The following is a 15,080-nucleotide window of genomic DNA, read 5'->3' as shown; positions in this document are numbered from 1 at the left end:
TAGTAGCTCAGCCTGCAGGCTTTGCCAAGACACCCCCGCCAGCCGAGTCTCTGTATGTGCTGGTCAAGGAGGACCTGGACGTCTGAGCACAGGTCCCATTCCCTGGCCCCATGTGAGTCTGTGGCCCCAGCACAGGACGCCCTGGACCCTGGGGGCACACGGCGAGGACAGCCGTAGCCCAAACGGAGGCTTTATGCTGCCCTCTGCTGGCCGGAGCCGGCCAGAGCAGCCTGCTGCCCTCTCCTGGACAGGAGCCCGGCTGGGCGGGGACCCCGGGGGAAAGAGGGGAGCGAGAGCGGATTTGGGGGAGAGCCGCCCAGCTGGCGCGTCCTCCTCTGTGTCGCAGGGAGACTCCCGAGGGCCGCCAGCCTGTGGGCCCTCTAGCGAGTCGCAGACATTTCCGAGAAGAGGGACAAAGCGCAGGGCAGAGGCTCTGGGCCTGGTCCTTCCCACGCCGTCCTCCAAACAACCCTGACCGGATGGGGAGCTTTGCCCGTTCCCGCGCGCGTCCGTTCACACGGTAGTGTGTGTGACTAGCGAACACGTGTGAAGCACACCCGGGCTCGCATGCACACGCACACGGCCACGCCAGAGGGTGCGCGCCGCACACTCCGGGAGGACCGCACCGCGGCCGCGGCTCTCGGAGGCCGGCGAGGCCCAGGGCGCGCCCGCAGCGGGGACTCGGAGGGGCGCGGCCGCGTGCAGGGCTGGGGCAGCCGGGCGGCTCGGACGCGAGGCCGGTGCGCCGCTCCGTCGGTGCAGGGCCTGCTCGGGGGGCCGCTCGCTCTCCGCCCCCTTCGCGGAGAGGGGACGAGCCCCCAGCCTCGCCTGGCGTCACCCCTCGGTGTGCGACCGCGCCTCCTCCGCCCCCGCCCTCCGCCGGCCCCTCCCTGCAGGCCCGCTCTCCGCTCCCGGCGCCCCCTCCCCGAGCCGCGGCCGAGCGCGGAGCCCGCGCGGGAGCGGGAGCGGGAGCGGGAGCGGGAGCGGGCCCCCGGCCCCCGGCCCCCGGCGACAGCGCAGGCGGCGGGTCCCGGCCCTGGAGCGTGCGGAGCCCCCGCGCCGCGCCGGGCCCCCTCCTGACGCGGCGCTCCGAGCAGCATGCGCGGCCCCGACCCCGGCCCAGCGGCAGCGGCGGCGCCAGGCCGGCTCGGCGCGCAGAACCCGGCTCGCGGCGCCCCCGCCGTGCGCCCTGAGCCCTGAGCGCGCCCGCCCCTCCGCCCGCCCCGGCCCCGGCCCGGCTCCGGCTGGGCCCCCGCCCGCGCGGGGAGGACGGACAGACGGCCAGCCCCGCCCGGGCTCGCGGGCCGACGGGCGGAGGAGCCGGTCGAAGAGGAGGAGACGGAGGAGGGGGCTGGGCAGGGGCTGTGGCCCGGCGGGGGAGACATGCGAGTGGTGACGGAGCCGCGCGGACGGACGGTGTGCCCGCGATGCAGGTGAGCCCGGCGGCCGCGGCCCAGCTCCGAGCGGGCGGCCCCGCAGCGACAGCCCCGGGGGCCAGCTGGGCCCTCCTGGCGCTGCGGGGCACCCCAGTGCGACCGAGACCCCCTTTTGGGGCCGCAGCTCTGACTCCTCAAGCCTCACAAATGAAGGTTCTTTCTTCCTTTCCCGTTTCCCCACCCTAACAAATTCCAGGTCGGCTACTTGGGACCTCCGAGCCACGGAGGAGCCCCTACCGGCGTCTGAGTCCTGCCCATCCTCCTTCCCCCCTCCTATTCTGAGCACGGTACACCCTGGAGGGCAGGCCCCCTGCTCAGCGCTGGGTGGTTGTCCCTTTCCATAGACCCCAGATGTCCCCAGGCAGGTGGATGCAGGTCAGGGGCCAGGTTTGTCCACAGGCTTCAGCCTAGGCGTCGTTCTCCCTCCCCACACAGGGAGCAGCCCCTCTCCAGCTGCAGTCCAGTAAGTGTGTGTGGGGAAGAGGAAGAAAAGGGGAAATGGGGGGAAGGAGAGTGGAAGTGAGGGTGTTGGGTCTGTGGAGGACCCAGGAACCCTTTAGGGGCCTCCCCTTTGTCTGCCTTCAGCCCAGGCTTCTCACCTCCTCCTGCCCCACTTTTTATTTTGAGGCAGAGTGGGTGGCAGGTGGGAGTCTGCTATGAAGAAGGTGAGGAGGGAGCCTCCAACTCTGCCACCTGCCCCTCCCCCAGGTAGCTAAGGGACCCCCAGAAGATGTGTTCCTTCCGGTGGCTGCCACTGGAGGAGGGGTGGGGCCAGGCCCAGTGAGCAGTCTCCTCCTGGTAAGAACCTTGGGTCCCAGCCCAGCCCTGTCCAGCCCTGGCTGTGCCAGCAGCACCTCCTCTTTGTTCTTGGAGGTCCTGGGCTTGGGGTAGCTGAGAAGGGGTATCTCTGAGGATGGGAACAACTCGGCCCTGGTGGGTGGCAGTGGAGGAGACCCTGAGGTGGGGGGCAGTACCATCTGGGTAAGCCCCTTCCCTGCCAGCCCAGCCCTCCCTCAGCCCTCCTCTGCTTGGCTTGGGCAGCCAGGGGGCATGCAGCCCAGCCTGGCCCTTGTTCTGGGCTCAGCCCTGCTGGTCATTATGCTAACAGCCCCAGCACCAGTGCCTCCCATGCCCAGCGGGTAATGAGCCTGGGGCTTCCCCTCATCCAGCAAGGAATGCCAGTGAGGGAAGAGACCGTCAGCTGTCCCAGACCCTTTGTCCTCGTGTGAGCCAGGGGCCTCTCTGAGTCCTCACACCTCTGGGAAGGTGCCAGCCCCTGGTCTGCTGGGGCAGCTTGCTTGGCCTTTCTGCTACCTCAAACCCTTGACCTGAGGCAGGAGAGAGAAGATAAGGTGGCAGAAGGGAGGAGGGAAAAATTCCTGGGTACCCAGATGGGGGCTCCAGGCAGCACCCAGCTGCCCTTCCTGGAAGGGGCTTAGCAAAGGCCAAGGCAGGCCCTCTGCTGTGTTCTTGTTGTCCTGGCCTCCTCTCCCACCTCCTGCCTATTTAAGTGTGAGAGGGGCTGGGTCAAGGCTGCAGTGCTCCCCAGAGCCTGGAGTTAGAGTGGGTCCCGAATCCAAAGGGCCACGTTTTAGGGGTCGGGAATATGCTCCAAGTCCAGACATCACGGCTTGTGGGTGAGACCCCCGTGTGCTGCAGGGCGGTGGAAAGACTACTCTACCCTTGTAATACTCCCTTTTGATCCCAGTGTTCAGCTCCTCCATCCCTGCCCCCAAACACCCATTTTTCCTGTACTAGATATTGTTTTATAAAACCCAGGATTCCAGATGGACACACACACACACACACACACACACACACCCTCTCAGGAGGGTGGGTGGGTGTTCAGCATAAGGCTAGACAGGATCACTGGTACCAGTGATGGCTCATCTGGGCTGCTCTCCAGGCGCCTTCTACAGCAAATGGCTGCAGGATCACGGTTGGGGCTGGGGGTTCATTCCATTGAGAGGAGAGGCAGTGCGGTGATTTGCACAGGGTCCCTTGGAGGCACAAGGCAGTGTCGGGTAAGGAAGTGGGTTATGTGGGGCTGGGGAAGAGCCTGGGAGGGGAAGCTGGAGGTGGTGGTGGTGATTTCAGAGTCAGAGCCTTGGTTTGCTGGTCAGGGTTGCTCGGTGTAGCTGTCCTGTGTATGACACTCTATGGAAGGATGGTGCCCTTCCAGCCCCAGGGTCCCCGCCTCCTGGTGGTTGCCCACTGATGGCTCTGTGTCTGTTCCGTCCAGTCAGTACCCCTGCATGTGCTCCCATCAGCTGGCTTGGTCCAGCATCCCTAGCCAGAAGCCCTCGCCTCTCCTTTCCTTCTCCTGGCCCCTCCTCCAGGAAGCCTTCCTGACTGCTCCAAGTCACTGATCCTCATCCAGTGCCCATAGTATAGAACCACACTGGTTTTCACCTAATATCGTACCAGCCCATTCATTCACGTGTTCATTGTACAAATCCTGGCTGAGCTGTCTGCTCAGCTCTGGGCTAGGCCCTTCCATAGCTCCTGTGGATTGCCTTGAACGCCCTGGGCAATCTTGTGCCCATCCCCTGAGCTCCCCTGCCCAGCCGCTGGAATAGGGAAGACATTAGGAGGCACCAGGGAGCCTGTGGCTGGTAGCAAGGACTGCCTGGAAGAGCCACAGTTCCTCAGGCTGTGGATGGACAGAGCTGGGTGACATCAGGATGCCCCAGGCAGGGGTGAGGACAGCCAGAGCAGGGTGCTCTCATACAGGCACTCAGAGGAAGAGAGGATTCGTTCCTGGGGGCTGAGATGGTCAGGGGTCCTCCAGAAAGAGAGAGACTGGGTGGGTCCTGAGGTAGTAGCAGACTTTGCAGAGGCACAGAAAGCAGGGCATGCCAGAATCAGGGACAGTTCTTTTAGAAAGTGTGTGGGAGGGCAAGTTCATTTCCAAATGCATTCGAGGCATTCTTGATGCTGACCTTTGTTCATATGTGGAGTGAATGAGTGAATGAATCTCCTCAGGTACTGTGGGCCTGATAGAGCTGAGCTGACAAGTCTCCTGCTCGCGTGTGTTCAGTTCCTTGCAGGTCACTTCACAGTGAAGTTGTTGAGTGTGGAGCCTGGAGCCAGATGCCCCGGGTTAAATCTCAGCTCCACGCTGCCTAGCTCTGTGCCTTTGAGCAAGTTACTTCCGCTCTTTGGGTCTCAGGCTCCTCACCCGTACAGTGAGGCTAACAGTGGGATTTGCCTCTAGGGTCATCATGTTCATGTGTGCAGAGCATTTAGAGCTGCACCTGATACATGGCAAGCTCTCAGGAAATGTTGGCCACTCGAGTTTCCATCGGTGAGGTCCTCTCTGTCCTGCCCTGGTAGGTGGTGCCGAGGTGTGATGGGACAGCCAGAAAACAGAACCAGAGAGGGGAACGACTTGCTTCAGGTCCCCACTAACTGCCTTCCTGCTGGCCTCTGCCCTGGGTCCATTGCTCACCGGTCGGGGCCTGACCTGCTAATCAATGACCCAGTGTATTTAGTCTTAATAATAATAATAATATAATGAGCACCATGCCCCCACGTCCCAACCTGTACCCAGGTGCTTCTCCTCACCTTATTCCTTGGCCTGTTTCTCTGAGGCAACCCACTACCCGAAATTATCTATTTAGCATTCCCTTGCCTTTAAAAATCATATATTTTAATACACAGAAATTGTTCAGTTCTAGTTATTTTTGAACTTTGTAAAAAGAACATGAAACCGTAGGTAGTCCTCTGGAATTTGCTCTTTTCTCCCACACCAGATGTGTGAGCTGCATCTCCATTGTTGCAAGCGATAGTAGATGGAGTTCATTCATTCCCACTGACGCACAGTGGTCTGCCGTTTGGACACAACCCGCTTGTGGGCACGTGGGCTGTCTTCTCTGTTGCTCTTACACACGATGCTGCCGTGAGCTGCCTGCCCAGTGTCCTCGGGCAACGTGCACAGCCCCTCTGGGGCACAGAGCTGGGAGCGGAACTGCTGGCTCCTGGGCATGCTCGTGTTCACCTTTACTAGAAAAGTTCCCAAGTGTTTTCCAAACCGATTGCACCGGTTATGCTTTCCCAGCAAGAGCTGATGTCTCCATTGCTCCTCACCTCGGTACAGGTGTGCTCAGATATCTTCATTGCTACGGACTGAATGTGTGTCAGACGGTATTACATTGGGATCTTGGTTTGCATTTCTGGAATTCAAAGTTTGTGGTGTGTGGGGTTGAGATGGGCAACAGCCAGTGAGTAACACATGCTCACTAAATGACTGTCCCCTTTGCACATCAGTTTCCCCAGTTGTGGGGCTGTTGTCCATACAAGCCCTGAACTGAGGGAAGAACAGTCGGGGGGACTCCCCAGTGAATGAAGAAGGAGCAAGGAGAGCTTGAGCTCCTGTGCAGTTAGAGCCAAAGGAACCTCGGTGGTTCTGGTCTGCCCCAGGGTGGGCAGGGGTGGTCCTAACTTGGGCAGTGGACGGAGCCTGTGCTTCGTTCGTTCAGTAATGCACAGGGCCCCGAGAACCCTGTCTCTGTATCCTGGCGCCCATCGTGGGGCTGCGCATTGGTGAATTAATTGGTGAAGTAAGACTTCTGTGAGCTGGATGGAATGAGTGGATATTTGTTCTTCCTTCATTCCCACCTCCTTTGGGAGTCCTCCCTGATTGCTCTTACCATGTGTGACTGAGGGGAGGCTGAGCAAGGTGGCTCCCGGGCATTCCCACGAGGCCCTCAAGCCCCCTACCTACCCACAGGGGCTGTGGTGCTGGCAAGGTAACGTGGATTGGCTCCCTCTGCCAGCCTGGTGCATTTCCCTGCCCAGGCTAGAGTCCTTGGAGCTGGTTAGAGACAAGCGACGGGGCTGGTGGAATAATTATACCTATTTCATGTGACACCCAAATTGATTGCCGCCAGGGTGACATTACCAGGGCATTGTTCCTCATCTCCAACCTCTTATTACATGTTATTAGGGTGTGTGGTGTGTGTGTTTTTCTATTTTTTCCCATTTTGGAGAATTAATCTCTCTCTGCTACCTCCTCTGCTTCTGTCTGCAGAGAACCTGCTGGCAGCTCCCGGAAAGGGTGGGACCTGGCCGGCAGGCTTCCCTGGCCCGACCCAGCGCAGGGCTGCAGACGTACTTGCGGGGCTGGCCATCTCAAGTCCCTTTACTTGGGTGCAAGATAGGGAGCTAAGAGCTAAGAGAGCTAAGAGAGGCTGCTGAGCTGTGAGTCCCAGCAGAAGTCTTCCTGCAGTGTCCCTGATCCATGGTCTCTGCTTGGATACCTCTCACGACAGGCTGCTTACTCACTGTCTCCCAAGGCAGGTCTGCTATCTTAAGCCATCTGCTCTTGCATTGGATTCCTCGCACCAAGCAGAATGGGACCCCCGTAACTCTGCCCATGCGCCTGGGCTATGTTCTCTTGGCCTGCACTGCACTCTTGGCTCCGTCTGTCTTGGGACACCGCTTAGAGATTTGCCGAGGTTCCAGTGCCCTCCCCCCAATTCCGGGCTTCTCAGGAACAGCCAGCCAGCCAGGGGATGGCATCCGTTGTGCCTGAGCAGAGGAGTTAGTCACCTCTTCGTTAACTAGTTAACCAGGTTGGAAAAATGGGCTTAGGCTTGTCGAAGATTCAGTTGAACAGAGAGGGCTTTGAAGAGTCAGGGCCAGGAGAAGGGCAAGTGTTTTTATTTATAGTTAGCCTGTCTACGCTATAAATAACTCACTGGACCTTGGTTTGTGATGTATTGGGGGATTCTTTTGAAATCTTTTTTCCCCTTTGAGGCAGAAATAACCCAAAGCTTCACCTGTCCCTGATCTGGTCCTACCATGTTACCCTATAACGTGCTGGGGAGAAAAGTGTATGCAGCCAGGAAGCGGGGTTTCTTCCGGGCCTGCGCCTCCTCACCTGTGCAATGATCTCTAGAGTTTTCATGCCTGTAGGTCAGACAAGCTCAGTGATCTCGGGCCTCATTGTCCTCATCAGTAAAATGGGTTAATGGGACCTCTCACACAGGGTACGTGGTGAGGGTTGATGGGGTCATTCTGCAAAACTCTGAGTATAATGTCTCTTCCCTCCCCTCTCCTTGAACTCTCTGCCCCCAGAGGACATGAGAACGCTCTGCCTCCCCCTGTGAGGGCAGTGTGAAGACAGCCATTCCTTCTTCCGAATGAGGAGTTTAGGGCCTGAGATATAAAACCACTTGCCCACAATCATGCAGGTCGGGAGAAGCACTATGCAAGAGTGGTCAGGGCCACCTTGAATCCGACTGCCTCGGGCCTGATCCCAGCTCTGTCACTTATCACTGGGTGATTGGGGGCCAGCTGTATCACCTCGCTGTGCCTCAGTTCTCTAATCTATAAAATGGGGATAATATACCAACCTAATAGGATTGTGGTGAGGATTAAACACGTTCATGTTTGAGTTTGTATCATGCTACCCGTGTGACCTTAAGCAAGTTACAGAACCTCTTTGTTCTTCTGTGTTATTTTTTTCCATCTGCAAAAGGGGATAATAACAGGACCTACCTCAGTGAGCTGTGGCAGGATTAAATGAGTTTTTATATGTAAAGTGCTTAGACTTGTGCCTGGCACACTGAAAACCCTCCAGAAGGGCTTTTCCGGTTATCGTCCTCATTGTTCATTAGGTCTCTGGCCTTTGGGTCTCAGGCTAGTTCACCACTGCCCTCAGCTCCGCTCTGTCCTCAGCTTCCCCATGTCTGCTCTGGGTCTCTGAGGCTGCGACCCGCCTGCCCTGTGCCCTCCCAGGTGGGGGGTGGCTGCTTCTGGGACTCCAAATCCTGAGATGGGTCAACCTGAGCTGTTCCCAGGTGGAGGAGCCCTAAGGGCTGTGGGAGGGCCCCTAAGGCCCCAGGAAGGTGTGAAAGGATGAGTGGATGAATGGAGATGAGGCAGGTGTTTCTGCCAGGCACTTCCCACTAGCCACTGGCCTGGGAGGGGGATGGGGACAGAGGCCTGCAGGGGTACCTTTCTGTCCCTTAGAGCATGCGTTGGTATCTCAGACCTGCAGAGAGATGGGAAGGGAAATATGGGGGTACAGGACCTGGGTTTTCCTTGAGCCCCCTCAGGTCACCATTTGGGTGCTTGCCTACCCCTCTTTAGTCTGGGACAGCTCCAATTCAAGTAAGGGTGCCATCTGCTCAGGTGGGCCCAGCACAGACAGTAGGGAAGCTTCCCAGAAACAGCGACCCCTCCCAGCTTCCGCAGGCCAGCTCCTAGCTTCCCGGCTGATCTCTCACCTCAGACAAGGCGGGAAGGGGCAGGCAGGGCCCACAATGGTCCAACACTCCCTTAAGGTCACACAGCAGGGCAGGCGTGCTCTGGCTGGAGCCCAGACCTGGGACCTGTGCCCTTTCCTTACCCAGAAGTGGCCTCTTCTAGGCCTTGCCCACTGCTTCTCCTCCCACCAAGCCAGCCACTCCTGGAGGACAGAGCCTATATGTAGAAGCCTTGAAACACTAAGACGCTTTGACAATTAAAATTTATAATTCATACCACAGATGGCCTGGGGCTGCACGCTGGCCGGAAGGCTGGCAGCTCCTGAGATGCGCTGGGATCTGGTGGACTGGGCAGGGGCATTCCTCCCTCAAGTGCAGGGGGCCAGGTGCTTGCCCAGCGCCACACAGGGGAACCGCAGCAGTTTGGGGGGCCTGGCAGCTGCCCTAACACACCATCAGGCAGCCACACGTGCCCAGTCAGTCCCCCCAGCCCTGCCCCGGGCCAAGAGGCCAAGTGAGCACCTATGGGAGGGGATTGAGTTTCCAAGTGCAGGTAGGAGATGGGGCTGGTGGCTCTGGGCCAGGCAGGGCGGGCAGTGGCGGGAGGAGGGGTAACGGGCACCCCACACACACTGGCTCCTCCCCCCACCCACTCCCCCTGCTACACACACACTCTGGGGGCTCCGCAGCTCTTTGCCAGAACCAAAAGCGAGAGGCAAATAAAGAATTATACACAACAAAGGACATGACCTCAATTTTCTTCCAGGTTAATGTTTGTCTCCCTGTGGGGGGCTGCTGGAGGAGAAGGGCGGAGGAGAGGGCAGGCAAAGGCTGGCCAGCCAGCTCAGGAGGAGACAGCAGAGGCTCCCAGCTGCCCTCCTGCCCGAGCCAAGCGGCCCTCAGCCTGGGCACTGGCCCCTCCTCTCAGGGTCCCCTGTGCCCTCGGGACTGAGTTCCCATTAGCAGCTCACACTTTAAACCATTATCAGCCATTCATACCTCAGCAGGGATTAGCCCTAGAAAGCTAGAACGTAGTGTCCTGAAATGTGGTCCTGGTACCTGAGTCAGGATTTAGGGTGGGAGAGAACAACTGTGAGTCCCCGGATGCTGTCACAGGGACCCAGCCAGTTGCGTCCACCCCACATGTTTGCTCTCACTGTTCCCTCTGTCAGAATGCCTCCTCCTGCCCCTTACTTGGGCTGTGGAAATGTATTTGTATTTCATCCTGAGCTCCCGTGACACGTCCTCCACGAAGCCTCTGTGAAGAGCCTAGGCTGGCGTCAGACAAAACTGGGGAGCTGTCCCAGCAGTTGTTTGGGCCTAAGGGTGCTGAACTGTATCAGCTCCAGCCCTGTCCTGGGGGCTTTCCATCTGGGGGACACAGAATAGGGGAGTGCCGAAGCTCTTAAGTGATGGAGGAAGGGAGAGAGGGACACATCCCAGCAGTGCTGACAGAGGGCTACCAGAGACCTAGAGGGGACGCCCACGGGGGTGAGAAGAGCTGTGTGGGGAGGGGGGAGAGAGCCTTGAGCTCAATTCTGAAGGCCAACTGGTAGATCTCCAGATATAGGTGTGACCGCTGCCATTGGAGAGAGGCCCACTGAGGTGCTTTGCCACAGGCCTCACCCCACCCCACCTCCGCTCCACTTCCGGCCTCGTGGCCACAGCTGCCTGTGAGTGGATACACTTTCTATGAACGCACTTTACCATTCATGAAATGGATCCAGCTGCCCCGTGCCCTGGAGCTGCAGGCAAAGAAGGGACCTCCGACAAGCAGGGGTTTCAGGACAGGGCAAACCACGAGGACTGCCTCTGTTCTTTCCTCTTGCTTGCTCTTCTGTCTGCTGGCTCTGTGTCTCTGCCCCATCACCTTTCCCCTCCCTTGCTCTCCCTGTCATTTCCTGGTGACAGAGCGGGGCAGGGCCCAAGGCTGACTGTGGAAGCCCCCAGCCCTCTTTCCCAGGTCTGCCATCCCTCCTCATCAATCCTCCTCCTGCTACTGCAAACCCAGTCATGGAACTTAGGTCGGGGCAAGAAGAGGTCGTGCATACCTGCCTTATTTCCCAGGCTGAGAACCCAGAGGCCCTGGCATCTCGAGGCCCCCAGCAAGGGCAGCAACACCTCCATGTCAAGGAGCTCATGCCGCGTGTGCAGGGGGTCCCTGCATTTCCCGAGGAACACTGAGTGGGAACACCATGAACTGGAAACCTAAGATAACTACGCCTAGCAACCTGTGCTGCAGCTGACCCCAAATTAGGTGAGATTCCAGCACAGAACGCAGCAGGCGCAAGAGAAGGCTATGGCGGGAAAACACTGGAACAATTCAGTGTGCTCAACATGCAGTTTTCTGACCGCTGGGGAAAGGCCTTCATCAGGTTTGGAGGGCAGGGTGCCTACTTGCAGCTACCTAAGGCCTAGGGCTTTCCTTCAGCCTTGGGGCCTTACCTAGCACGGCCCTAACATGCCTGCCCCACGCGGGTCTGGCCTAAGTGTCTGAAAAAATTCCCGCTTTGCACCAGGCAGCTCCTGGGGAAGCCACCTGACCAGGAGGAGTACAGCTCTGTTGCCTCCGTACTTTGTGGCCTAGGCCTAAGGTAGATCAATTCCGTTTGGGAGCCGCAGTTATTCCCAGTTATTCTTTGGAATGCTGGAGTGAAGGTTTCTGAGACTGTGCAGAAAGCCCCAAACCTGGCCTGTAGCAGGTGCTCTGCAAACGTTAGTCCAACCCATTTTCCAGGAGCTGGTGTCTGACTGGCTTGTGTGGGCCGGGCTCGGTGCATGGAGGAGACACACCCCTGCCCTCAGGAGCCCCCAGGCACTGCTCTATCTCTATGAGAGAACCACCCTTGACCTCCCTCAGCAGACTTCCCAAGGCCACCCACAGGTAATCCCATGCCCCTTCTGATCCATCAGTTGCCCCTTTCCACCCTGAGCTCCAGAGGGGGTAACCCTAATGTGAGGCTCCTCAAACGTCCTCTGGCCCTGGAAACTACAGTGTGGGGCCTGAGCCCCCACTCCCCTTTGTCCTCCCATCACATTTGAGGATGCTGACTTTCCAGCTGGAGAAAGTCCAGTGTCTATTGTGCGCTCTCTCGGGGACCTTGGAGTCCTGCCCCTCACTGCACAGTGGGGGAAATAGACCAGAGAGGACAGGCGTGGCCCCATGTCACACTGTGGAGTAGTGGCGTGGGAGCAGCTGACCAGACATGTCTGCCCTGGGACATGAGTGAGGGTGTGATGGTGGCCACGCAGGTATGCTGGGCTGACAGGCAGTGTCAGCGCTCTGGCAGTGGGACTCAGGCTGCTGTGGGTTCTGAGCACTGTGCCCCGGGCACAGCTGCCCACCTGCCTGCTTTTATTGTTTCTCTCCTTTGTATTTATTGGTCCAATTTTTAAACTTTTGCCCTTGTGGGAAGCCTTTCAGGGGACAAGGATCCAAAATAAAACACTGATTAAAATACATAAAACACTTCTTGGCAATTGCAGGAGGAACCCGCAGGATTAATGGTGCTAGGATGACAGCAGCAGCCCGTTGCCCACTCTGCAGTTTTGGTGGCCTCTCAGACACTATCCTGCCAGCATCCCTGGGTGACAAGGCCCCATGGGTGTGTTAGACCAGGAGACTAGGTCCAGCTTGCTGAGCTACTGCTGTGTCAGCTTGGACAGGCGCCTTAGCCTCTCCAGGCCTCGGTTTCCCCATATTTTAGGATAGCCACATGTAAAAGGTGAGGGATGAGGCAGTTCAGAGGCTGTGCCCTTCTGGACCTATCCTGGTCCTGTAGAGTGTGGCGCATGGCTCAGAGGGTCTCACTGCCAGGGTGCAGCCATGCAGGGCAGTGCTGACCAGCTTTCCCATCAATGTGTTGGCATTCCCCAGGTCTCATTGCTCAGCTGCCTGCTCCAGAATCAGCCCCATCAGAGGCTTTTCAGCTCCTGCAGAAACTCAAAGAACATTCACTGGGGTCTGTATGTGCCAGTCATTGGTCTGAGACTGCACCACCTCTCTGGCCATTAAGCACCTCAGCCTCCAGCAGGTGAGATGCACCCATGACTGTCTGACCCATGATTAAACACAAGGAGCAGGGAAGGGCCAAGTGCTGAGGCTTTGGAACATATTCCCTTCTTTGCTCAGGCCACTAGGAAGCTCTGAGCTTTAGTCATTAGTCAGGGTTTTGTAGCACTCTTTTTTTTTTTAATAAAGATTTTATTGGGGAGCAGTGTGTACTTCCAGACTTTTTTCCAAGTCAAGTTGTTGTCCTTTCATCCTTAGTTGTGGAGGGTGCTGTTCAGCTTCAAGTTGTCCTTTCAGTCTTAGCTGTGGAGGGCGCAGCTCAGCTCCAGGTCCAGTTGCCGTTGCTGGTTGCAGGGGGCACAGCCCACCATCCCTTGCGGGGGCGAGTCGAACTGCCAACCTTGTGGTTGAGAGGACACGCTGCAACTGAGCCATCCGGGAGCTCAGCGGCAGCTCACCTCAAGGTGCTGAGTTCAATCTTAGTTGCAGGGGGCGGAGCCCACCATCCCTTGCGGGACTCAAGGAATCAAACTGGCAACCTTGTGGTTGAGAGCCCACTGGCCCATGTGGGAATCGAACCGGCAGCCTTCGGAGTTAGGAGCATGGAGCTCTAACCGCCTGAGCTCTAACCACCGGCCCGGCCCCTGCAGCACTCTTTTTTGACTGGCTTCTTTAGTTTTATCTTTTTACCATCTGGTAGCATAACTTTTCTGGCAACTGGCTCAAGTCATTTTTAGAATGATGTGTGCTATACGCGTTACATAATATCACTGCTAATAAGGTATTTCATTGTTGTGAACAAGAGGTGATTTCTGACCAAGAAGGTCAAGGGTGGCTTTGTGGAGGAAGTGGCCTTTGGGGTAGAAGTCCACAAAGGCTGCTGGGGCAGGAGACTGGGGGAGTTTTCCGAAAGGATGTGGCTTCAGGGCCGGAATGTGACGACAAGGTGGAGTGGTGGGAGAGGAGGTAGATGGGTAGGTTGAGGCAAGGTGGTGGAGGATTCGACTGCCAGATTCTTGTCCGAGTGAGGGGCTTACCAGCATCTCAGGTGGCCTGTGTCCTTGCTAACCCCCTCTCATCTCTCAGCCCCCACCTGACCCAACCCAGCTCCAACCTCAGTGCTGAAGTCCTATTTGCCGCTCCAGGCACCCAGCTGCCGGCCCAATTACTTATTGATTGCCTGTCAGGATGTTTGCTTTTTCTGGTGGGTCACTGGAGCATGTGTGACTGTGGAAGATGGCCTGATGGGGGTGGGGCGGTGGAGGACAAACCACAGAAGTCTGGACAGAGGATGAGAGGGGCTGAGGGGCGGGGAGTAGACAAAGCCCTTGGAGGTAACACAACCTTGCAATTCCATAACATGTCAGTGACAGCCAGACCCCTTTCTGGTTAATCAGTCATTTAGTCGATCGACAACCAGGGAGCACCCGTCAGTCCTGGGAGACAGCTGGGGAACTGAAAAGTGTGTGGCTCCACTGGAGTCTGACAGACCAGAGCTCTGGTCTGAAATCCGCCCCCTCTACAGACGGGGTGTCCTTGGGCAGCCACAAGCATCCCGAGCCCCAGTTGCCTTCAGGGTTGATGTGTGGATGACAAGACCTGGGCCTTGAAGAAGAGTCTGTGGGCAGGCATGGGGGGTGGCCTGGGAGGAGTGGGCGAAGCCGAGCTGGGGCAGAGAGGTAGGCCCTCCCAGACTGGGCTTCCCCTTCCGGCAGTGAGCCCCATTTGGGACCACGATGTGGGGTGTGTGGATGGCAGAGGGGCCCCATGGGTGCCAGGCCAGAGTGGAATGGTTCTTTACCCCACCAACAGCCCGAGGGCTGCAGCTGGCCCCCGGAGCCATCTGGTCCACCCTGGAGCTTGGAGAAGTCCAGACTAGCCCTCCCAGCCCCCTCCTTAGCTGGGCCAGTTTCCCATGGCGTGGAACCGAGGACAGGAGGACGAGATGGGCAGACCATCTGGGTACAAGTGTGAACAAGTGGCCCCCAAACATGGTCTGGGAGAGAGGAATGGGGGGCGAACTCCACACACCCCTTGCTCACTCTACCTACAGCCTGGGCTCAAGCCTGGCCCCCCTCCTGGCGCTGTCACCTTGTCACTACCACCCAAATGCTGCATGTTGCTCAGGGCTCAGCTGGAACAAGCCTCACATCCTCAGTGCTGCAGTGTGGACCAGCGCCTCCACGCTGCCCATGCCCTCCTGGGCTAGGGGGCCTGGCCGCCCCTCGCAGATGAGCAGACCCTGGCCCTAGCATGAGGGCAACTGAAACCCTGCGAGACAAAGTGATGAAGGCTTGGGGGTCTTTGGAGAGGAGGATGCTTTCTCCTGGGGAGCCGAAAAAGCTTCTCAGAGCAGTGGACATGAAATTAGGCCCAGATGATGGGGTTTCACAGGCAGCTGTGTGACATTCCAGGAGG

At 58.0% G+C, this 15,080-nt stretch overlaps 1 protein-coding gene across 14 annotated transcripts in view; it reads left to right on the top strand.

Moving 5' to 3' along the window:
- The window catches only part of LINGO1 (leucine rich repeat and Ig domain containing 1), a 188,795-nt gene that overhangs the window by 170,167 nt on the left and 3,548 nt on the right, over window positions 1-15,080 (top strand). For 2 of the 14 annotated variants that reach the window (XM_081047898.1, XM_081047888.1), the window contains exon 6: window positions 10,718-10,907. The exons of 10 other annotated variants lie outside the window; for them this stretch is intronic. Coding sequence is in view for 2 of the 4 variants with exons in the window: in XM_081047885.1 (XP_080904011.1) it covers window positions 3,224-3,460 (237 nt within the window). In the remaining 2 variants the exon portion in view is untranslated. Of the gene's footprint in view, window positions 1-1,275; window positions 1,434-1,977; window positions 3,461-10,717; window positions 10,908-15,080 lie in introns of those variants that run through there. 2 more of the 14 variants (XM_081047891.1, XM_081047885.1) reach the window with 2 other exon arrangements.

Source organism: Rhinolophus hipposideros, assembly GCF_964194185.1.
Source record: "Rhinolophus hipposideros genome assembly, chromosome: 5".
NCBI lineage: Eukaryota > Metazoa > Chordata > Mammalia > Chiroptera > Rhinolophidae > Rhinolophus > Rhinolophus hipposideros.
Note: the sequence above shows the minus strand (reverse complement) of the source record. Positions and strands in the feature narration are given on the sequence as shown.